The following is a 9,474-nucleotide window of genomic DNA, read 5'->3' as shown; positions in this document are numbered from 1 at the left end:
ACATGCCTAATCCAATCCTTCTTCTTATCCTCCTTGCACTTCTGTTTTTTTTTTTTTTTATCTTGACGTTGCAGTAGTTCATAGTGTATCTTTCTTTTAGTAAGAATTGTGAGTTCAGGTTATTTGGCTTATCCTTATTTTTGGAGCTGCACAACTAATGAAAGGAATGAGTACATTACAAAGTCCAAATTAATAAAATGGAATATCAGTTTTATTTCAGCAGGTTGCTAAAACAGGAAATGGCATTTTCAAAGATGCTATTAGTGGATCCTAAAAATTTGGGTTCCTAATGATTACAGAGAGCATCATTTTAACAAGCAACAAATGACAATTTTAAGAAACCATCCCATAATATTCTAAAACTTTAAGACAGTAGCACTGCTTACATAGTCAAATCAAATGACATTGTTTGCAAAGAAAAAAACAAAAAGTAAAGTAAGCATTTTGCTTCTCAACAAGCAGCAAAATGCTATGCAGTAAAAAATTATGTTAAATTTATATTTACTAATCACATTACCCAGGAATAGGTATGAAATATCAAATATTATTTCAAAATTAAATTTCTGCAGCTAAAACAGCCGAAAAAAATGGAACCCATGGAATATCTTCTATGATTGTAAATCTATTTTTCTCATTTCTGATTATGATTGGAAATGATAAAGAGCACATCAGGTTTAATTACTTTTTGCAGTGATTTTTTATTAAAGCACAGCTTAGAGTTATAATCATTTTGTTCTTCTGAAAAATACTGAAATATCATTCCACATGCACTGATTTAAAAACTTTCTACTAAACATCCAGTGAACTGTAAACCAGGGGATGTTAATCTTCCTATTTGGCTTAATTAAATAATTATTTTTTTGTTTTTGTGGTAGAATCTTTTATGTCTTATACAGGAGCACCTTATTTGCTTCACTTCCTTCCATCTCTTCATACCTTTTATTTGCTAAAATGTCAATTTAGATTATACAACTGTTTTTCCTGATGTTTTGCAGCATTTATTGCTGATAATTTCATATCAAATGTTGAAATACAAAATGTGGACTCAATAAAAATAATTTCCACATAACTCAGTGTCATTTCTACAGGGTCACCGTTTTATTTTTCTTTGAATTCTTTTGCAATCTGTTATTTTTCCTGCATTCTGCACTTGCTATATCTGCATTCAATAGGGACCAATGGAGTACTTCATAGAGACTTGTATTTTGAGACCTTAGATAACAACTAATTATTGATCCAACTAATTTCTGTAATTCAGCTCTTTACTTAAGAAAGAAAAACATGCACATTTTAAAATTATGGACTAAGATGCACTTTACACAGGCACATAGTATTAAGGTTTATCAAGTCCACATCATAAATATAAATGTGTTTAATTTAGAAGGCAGACTCCTCATTTTGAGTAAAAGTCAACTATGCTCAGATTTAGAACTGAAAGCATTTTTTATGCTTTTACTTGTAACTTGTGGAAAAAAAAGCTCAGTTCTAACATGCCATATCACTTCTAAAGAAATCTGTTAGATAACCGAAGAAATATTAGGTTTTCTAAAGTATTGATTAGAATCAAAGGTTAATACATATTAAGAGTAATAGTAGTTGAAATGTAAATTAAATATTAAAGCTGTGATAAAATCTAACTAGAATTATCTTCCAAAAAGTTAAAATCTGCATCAAAGTGCCACTAATTTTATGCTGTTACTTAGAAGCACATTACTTGAAATCGTACCAAACCCACTCCCATGCATCCAACAACCGCAAGATTAAATCAGATCAGGTTTTCAGAGGAAGACAAAGACACCCTTAAAAGACATTCATGAAAACAACAAAAATTCAGACATTGGAGAAGAAATAAATACCAGAAAATTCACTTTGATGAATGAAAGCGTGATTTGATTTTGTCTTTTCCACTGTGTATGTTTTATGATAAACAGGCAATACTGAAACACTGGTACTTGTGCTTTATACAATCAAAATGACACCAATCCCAAATAAAGAAGCTTGACCTTATTCTTTGGAAATCGATGCTTCAGGTCCTCTTGGCTGCACGGCTGGTCCCTCCCGATGAAATGTGCTATCAAAGCGTGGCGTCACCTCGCAGCGGATCAGCAGAGTGTCATCTTTCAAAAAAGCTTTCTGACTCAGCTGTTGCAGATGCAAAAAAGTGACATAGCCAAATCCTTTGGGATTGCGTGGAATCACGGGTTTCTGGAAGGCTTGCAGGTCTGGCTTTGTCTCCATGACCTCCGTATGATGCTGACACTCAGGTCCCTGGTCTAAGATGGAAAGCCGGATCGTTCCTTGAAAAGGCCAAGTCAGCTGCCCGTCAAAGACTCCTTGCATAGTGTGGACAAAAAGCGAGATGAAGTTGGAGCAGCGTGGGGCGTTGGGCGTCTGCAGGTGTAAGCGCAGACATAGCTTGTAGCCTGGACGGCCTGTGTAGAAGCCAGGGCTGTGCTCGACCACTGTCATGCCTGCTTCTTGGTTGCGCAGGAGGGCGGAGAAACCTCTGAGGTGCCAGATGAAGATACCATGGCAATGCTGGGTCTCCAGATCCTTTACAGTTTCCTCCAGCATTGAAACCCTACGTCGCAGCTCTGCAAGCTGCCCTGCCTGCCAATGACATGGAGCATAAGGTTAGTTATAACATAATAAGTAAATTAAGCAGCGTATCATAATCCATCAGTCTTAACTATAAGAAGTTATAAAGTAATCTCTTCTTCTTAAAAAATTGAAAAACTTGGTTAAAATGAGATTCCAGGTTCCAGAGTGGATACATTTCAAAACCCCACTTTTACGTTTTAAGTTTTTATATAACTTTATATAAATTCCTCACATTCACTGAATACATAAATAATATACCTAGAATTGGGAAAGCAAAAAAAACAAAAAACAAACACAACAGAAAAGAAAAGAAAAATGATAATGTTGTAGCTCCATCTCTCTCGCTCTCTTTATCCTGCATGCATCTCACTCTCATAAATAAATGTGGTGAGAGTCTATGTTTTTGTTGTCTGTCACTATTGTCCCAGCATACCTACATCATTTTTTTTGTGGCATTGCAATCTGTTGTGTAGCCACACATTTTTTCTAAATTATTTCTAAAAATATACTGTGCTTATATCTGTCCATACAAGGCCTAAAATTTGGCACGGATATATTGTTTATTACAAAGATATACCTCAAAAATGAGTGAGAGGTGAGATAAAATGAATATGTTGCGAGTGAGGTCATGTAAGGGTTTTCTTTCTGAAAGAAACGGCGTACTTATTAGCAGAGATCTAATATGATCTCTGTTAAAGTGATATAATTTATATATTTTTTGGCTCCCAGAAGGAACCAACAATGTTCTGCTGAATTACATGCAAAGTTTCTGAAGTAAAGTCAAACGTAAGCCTGCACAACACGCAGGCAGAAGTAATGCAAGGGCTAGACAGAGAGAAATATACCAGCATTTCTACAATAAGGGACTGAAATTACCATGCCATTAGGTGTAGCTAATCTGACTGAATTAGCTACACCTAGATTTAATTCTACACACAGAATTATTGATATGAAGTTCATCTAACTCATAAAAATCATTTCAGTGGTTTGCTGATCGGACTGATATTGTGATTTTAATCAGTGGAGATATTTTACAGAAATCATAATGAGCTCACTAAGAGCACTTGGTAAGCTCTTACTTGTGTCTCTTTCAGTATGATGAGCTCACGCAGCTGGTGATCCTGCTTCACCAATCGCCCATCCATCTCTCTGATCCTCTGCATCTCCTCTGTGGGTTGAGATGCGGCGGAGCTGATGCTGCAGCTCGCAGCTCCTTTGAGCCCGCTGCAGGCTGCTGCTGCTGCTGCAGCGCCAATATCCTCGGCCAAAATGGACGGCCCTGGAGTTCTGAGAGGTTTGGGAGGCGTGCCATTGAGGCTGAGGCTACGCAAGGACTCCGCCATGTAACGCATGTGCATCTGTGTGAACTCTTGCATGTGCTGAGCCAGGTCATGTCGCTGCATCTATAAAGTAAAAACAGTTTGTGGTCAGACACTCTTAGAAATGTATTTGTTAAATTGTGTAACAAAACAAATCACATACCCTTTCCTTACAGCCAAACATGCTAAAGTTACAGGCAATGGGGGCTTTTGGGCAATCTATATCACAATGGGATTCCATCTGAAAAACATAACATGAATTATGGTTATTTAACAAAAACAGCATTAAATGTGTAAATAAAAAGTATAACTATGTACCATGAACTTCAGCTTTTACAACTGAACCAACATATTGTAATTCAATTGCATGTGTGTATTGACTACATGAGGAACAGTTCCCTAAAGTTTGAGCAAAGGGGAAGCTGTTAAGTGAAAGTAAGTCTAACAGCTTACATCTCATTTTCTGCACCAGACATAACTGTGACTCTCACCTGGTCTCTGATCAGATCCATCTCACAGTACTGGCACCTCACGCTGGCAAATGGGCACTGCTGCTCATGAAGCTAAGCGACAAACCAGAATGAGATTAAAAGACCAACTCATCATCAGTACTGTTAAACAGTAATAAATAGGTATGAGTCAGTTACTCATATACTAAAGTGATAAATGCTAAAAAATTATTTTACAGAAATCATAATGAGCTCACTAAGAGCAAGAAGATTTTTGTAGTTTTTTTATGTTCTGAGAAATTTTTATGTTATGAGCAATTTAAAACATGATCATAATACATTTTCAAATGAACAATCCAGTTTTTACAACAACATCTCTCTCAGCACTTAGTGAAATACCAAATTATGAACAAACTGCATTAATTTAAAAAATAAAGAAATACACAACTGCCTTAACCATTGTGAACCTTTATGGATTATAGATTTTAAAATATATTTATATATTAATGTACAAAACTTGTTTGCACTAGTGTAAATCTTCTTGCACAAGCACAAAATAATGCAAACTAGGTTTACACCACTGGTTACAATCTCATCATCTTGTAAAAATACCTAAACAATGGTGGCACCAAGTACTTCCTATTAGCCCAGATGAATTAAATGTAGTACTGATTTTATTTGTAGGTACGGGTTTAAAGTCCTTCATACCAGAGCTATATGAAACATAGAATAGCACAGTGATACCCAGCTCCCACATATTGATTCTCAAAGCTGTCCAGCAGGCTTAGAGAAGTTCCCTACACATTTCCTTTGCATTAAAAAAAGACAAATTTCACTGTCTGTAAATAATTTTGGTAACAAAAACACAGACTGCCTTGTTGTGGAAACCTACCCATCACTCCAGACATTTTAAAACTACTCAACAACTCTCCAAAAAATAAGCAGATATAACAGGAAAAAAATATTGGATTGATGTTTATTTTTAATCACCAGTTGACAAAATAAGGCAAAATGCCTGTAGAGCAGCTGAGCTGGGTATCTACAGTGCCTACCCAGAAAGTTAGCTTAGCTAACTTGATTTACTTCTATAAAGGGAAGAATTGCAAAAGCTATAATGATGTGTACAACATGCAATTGAAAATTGCTACTAGATTGAAGTGGTGTTTATCCTATGTATTTGTGTAGATTTATAAATAACATTTAAAAAATGTCATTGAGGACAAGGTTTGCTTATAAAACCTTTGATGATTTGGCTTTTTTTAAATATATATTTTTTTCTTTTTGACTTATATTTCACACAATCTCATGCCTAGTAGTGGGACAGCAGTACCTCTTTATCCTCAAAAACAAAGGATGCCACACAGTCTGGGCAAGACATCGGCCTTCTTTGGCACTCAACAGTTTTGTGCTCCTCTAGGTAGCCCTTTCTTATAGGCTGCTGGCACTGCGGACAAGGCACAGTGGCAAACTGACACACAGCCAAATGATTCTGGAAGAAAAAAACAAAGTAAATGAGTTAACTTAATTACATGGCTGGCTTTACTCAATTCAATTTACTCCAAGTCACTTAAGGTAAAAATAAGATGGGACAGAAATAAATCCGTTACTTAAAGTAGACAGGATATGAAATTCAATGTAGCACATGGATCAGAAATATTTTAATGTAATTTAAGCAGAGGGAATACTAGCAAAAAATAATGACTACAGAATGCAACAAGACTGAAAACTATTAGCAGAAACAGAACAATCACAGAGTGTATGTGGTTGCTGTTATGACGAGTAAAATAAGGTCTCTGCAACCTAAAACTGTTTTTCATCTTGGAACTGAATGCAAGCATCAAAGTCTCTTTAAACTTGCAAATCAATGTCCTTTCACAAAAAAGCTTGATGGAATTGTCATAATTATTCTGTTGGATGAACTGCATCAGAAATAATTTTTTCTTCCATTAAACTTCTAACCTCTAAATGTCGGAGCTCCATTTTGTCAGTGCAGCCAGAGTTTGGACAACGAACAGTTAGAGATAGAATCTCTCTTTTGGCAAAATTATCAGGAAACAGTTGGTCTTCTGACAGCATTTCATTGTCCACAGGGCACCGTTGTCCTGTATCACTGTTTTGCAAGAGGAAGAGTAGCAATTAATTAGGCAGGGCATTAACATAATCTGCATCCAAATGGGGCTTTATATTTGGGCAGAAAAACAATTGAAATGTTTCATAATATTCACAAAAGTGAAGCGTATTATTAGGACTAAGGAATTTAATGACGACTGTGCTGCTAATAAAAATAAACAAAAATCCTTCAAAAATAAACCAGATTTGGTTAAATCCTCTTTTATTATTTATTTCATATAGTCTAAAATACAAGACTATAACTTACCGAATAGACTTCTCAATGCAGCTCTTGCAGAACCGGTGACCACACCGTGTTTGAATGGCATTCCTTAAGGCCATCAGGCAGATTGGGCACTCATACTTGCTCTCGAGGGGTGGGTCAAATTCCACATCATAACCCTGAAGTGGGGCAGAGGTCTGAAGACTACTAGATGAGCTGTTCATTAAGGTGCCAGGACTCTCCGATGGGCTTAAAAGGGATTCCCTTTCTTTTTCCTGCATTAACAAGGCACATCCAGATAGCGATCCAACTGGTCCGTCATAGCTGTCCTCCTCCAAACTCCCCTTATTGCTTTCACAGCAAGCCATCTGTACAGTGTTTGAATGCCAAATCAAAGCTAGAAGACAAAAATTATAATTTTTTATTAAATTGAACTAATAATCGCCCTTTACACTGACAGAAAAATGTTTCGAAAGTGAAGTGAAGTTTTTATTTTATGACAGTTGAACTTATTTTCAGTTTGACAGTTAAGTTATATGGTGCCAGCTCACAACAGATACAACACAAAAGCCAATTCAATCCAATTATACAAAGATGTTGATCATTTGATTCAATGATACAGCTTTTGAAAGAATTATTCGTTTCTGTAAAATGGATGGTATACTATTATTCAAACTCAGATGACAAGACAAAAATTAATACAGTATATCAATCTATATGTTAACAGGTTAAAAACATCTACTTGCCTTATGTCCTTTTTAAACACCCATTTTAACTTCCTCATGTCAACATACCAACACTTTAACTTCCTCCATTAATTCACAAAGCCGAAATAACAAAAGCCAACATTTATATATCCCTGCTTTTGATTTAAGTCATCTTTCTTAACAAGCAGTTTGCCTGTTTTCTACACAGCTGTGTGTGAAGGCACACGACTTCATATTAAAGACTGTGGTGATTTTAGAAAAAAATAAAAACACCTTTAATCCCTTTTTGCCAGTGAAAATCTCTCCACAAGGCTCAACAAGGCAGAATATTAAAAAAGAAATATTACAAAAATGCATGGTTCTGTGCTTGGTGACCTAAACCTTTAAATGGTTGTCAAAAAAGTTAATCAGTTTACTTTTAACTGATGTGAAAAACAGATCTTTGTTTATTTTATTATACTTATGAATTTATATTATACAGAACTAGCTTCCAATTAAACTATTTCATTCTATTACTATTATAACTATTCCTATTTCATTATTTCATTCTTGCTCAGAAGGAAGAATTGCTGCAAAGCTAATAGACAATTTATGCCAACAATCGTCCGATGTCAGCACATGCTTACCAAGAAAGAGATATTGTGACAAAGTCAATGACTTATAGTAATTGGCCAATGTTATTTTGATAACCTCTTACCAATTGCCATGATAAGTAGAATTTGAATACAAATTACTGTAGGAAGGACTGTTTACGAATGGAATGCATTTGTCCAGTGGAGTCTTAAGAATAAACTTGTGAAATCACAAATCTCTCCAAACACTGTCCTCCTTTCCTATTGTACCATATCTGGAGTGTTGAGTAGAAGTCACTCACTCTCCATAAAACAGCACTTAAACCCTTAACTATAAAACTGCAAAAAAAAATTACAAAAAAGAGAAATGAGCATGGTTAACAATGTTGGCATTTGTGAAAAATATACAATTTTAAACATCAAATGCCCAAAGATTTGTTGATCTGCTCAAGTACAAAACTACACAAATAATGTACAAAGTAAGACACAACCTGCTGCTAGTAAATGCATAGAAAATGTTTTCAGTGGCAACTTTGACCAGAGAAGAACATATAATCTTGAAATTTTTAGAGTTATAACAACAATGAAAATATTTTTGATTCTATGGGTAGAGTGAAAAGGTGGATTAGTCTCAGTGGAGAAACTTAGTCCAAAAATGTACTAAGTTAAGAGATTCAAAGCTATTTAACTGAAACAGTGTTTAGACAAGGAGGTTTTTACATTTTTATAGGTCTTAGGTATTTGTATTTGATGTACAGCATGCATATTAGATATACTCTTCGTTAGGCTTTAAGATAACGGAGGCTCGAATACATCACTATAGTAGTGTTGTATTCGTGTTCTTTTACTCTATTATTTTCCAGTCATATTCGAAATAATTCAAGCTAAAACAAATGGTGCATTATAAACAAGTGTAAATAAACTGTATTTTAAAACTGTGTTATTGTCACTATAGTTGACCAATCAATGTACATTTATTTGCTGTCAATCGGTAATCAGTAATATACACAGGGATCGTGCCTTAATCTACTCGCCTATGAATTCTAATTGATTTTTTTCAATAAGTAGGCTTGAGAAACTACTTTGTATGGCTAAAGTTATAATTTGCATATAACTAAGTTGGAAATGTTTATTAGCTGTTGTGACTTAGCCTGCTAGCAAAGTTATTCAACGTCAAACCCATTTCTCAAGCCATAACCTTACGCTCGCAAAAGTTAGCATTTGATTCACCTGACAGTCATGCCTCTAGATGCGGAACTGCAACCTCGAACCTAGCGGCACTAAGAAGAGACTAAAAGAAAGATAAATTACACTTATACTCACCTAAACTGTTGAGAGCACACACCCACGTGCCTCCTGGTGCAGTAGAAATAACGTTGTATCGGTGGAAGCCCGGGTTTTATCTCCGAAATTTAGCCACCTTTGCCCCGAACATTTAGTTTCAGATTTCCTGTTTTTCTTTTCCTACGTCATCGAACATGACTCTAGCTGCTA

The 9,474-nt window shown here is 35.4% G+C and overlaps 1 protein-coding gene across 1 annotated transcript; it reads right to left on the bottom strand.

The window, feature by feature from the left end:
• Positions 1-189: 189 nt before the first annotated feature.
• Positions 190-9,461, bottom strand: traf6 (TNF receptor-associated factor 6). The gene is made up of 8 exons (XM_044141816.1): positions 9,304-9,461; positions 6,747-7,098; positions 6,329-6,479; positions 5,700-5,858; positions 4,412-4,483; positions 4,084-4,161; positions 3,681-4,004; positions 190-2,610 (listed from the first exon to the last, which is right to left on the bottom strand). The coding sequence occupies exons 2-8, from the start codon at positions 7,067-7,069 to the stop codon at positions 2,005-2,007; spliced, it is 1,713 nt and encodes a 570-aa protein (XP_043997751.1). The 5' UTR covers positions 7,070-7,098; positions 9,304-9,461; the 3' UTR covers positions 190-2,004.
• Positions 9,462-9,474: the final 13 nt, after the last annotated feature.

The sequence above is a fragment of the Gambusia affinis genome, linkage group LG02 (genome assembly GCF_019740435.1).
Source record: "Gambusia affinis linkage group LG02, SWU_Gaff_1.0, whole genome shotgun sequence".
Lineage (NCBI taxonomy): Eukaryota > Metazoa > Chordata > Actinopteri > Cyprinodontiformes > Poeciliidae > Gambusia > Gambusia affinis.
Note: the sequence above shows the minus strand (reverse complement) of the source record. Positions and strands in the feature narration are given on the sequence as shown.

Excerpts from the sequence above, each read along its gene's own strand:
- traf6 (XM_044141816.1), bottom strand. The coding sequence starts at position 7,069 with ATGGCTTGCTGTGAAAGCAATAAGGGGAGTTTGGAGGAGGACAGCTAT. Across the intron at positions 6,480-6,746 it reads TGCATTGAGAAGTCTATTCG|TGATACAGGACAACGGTGCC; the intron begins GTAAGTTATAGT and ends CTTGCAAAACAG. Across the intron at positions 2,611-3,680 it reads TCATACTGAAAGAGACACAA|GCAGGGCAGCTTGCAGAGCT; the intron begins GTAAGAGCTTAC and ends TGTCATTGGCAG.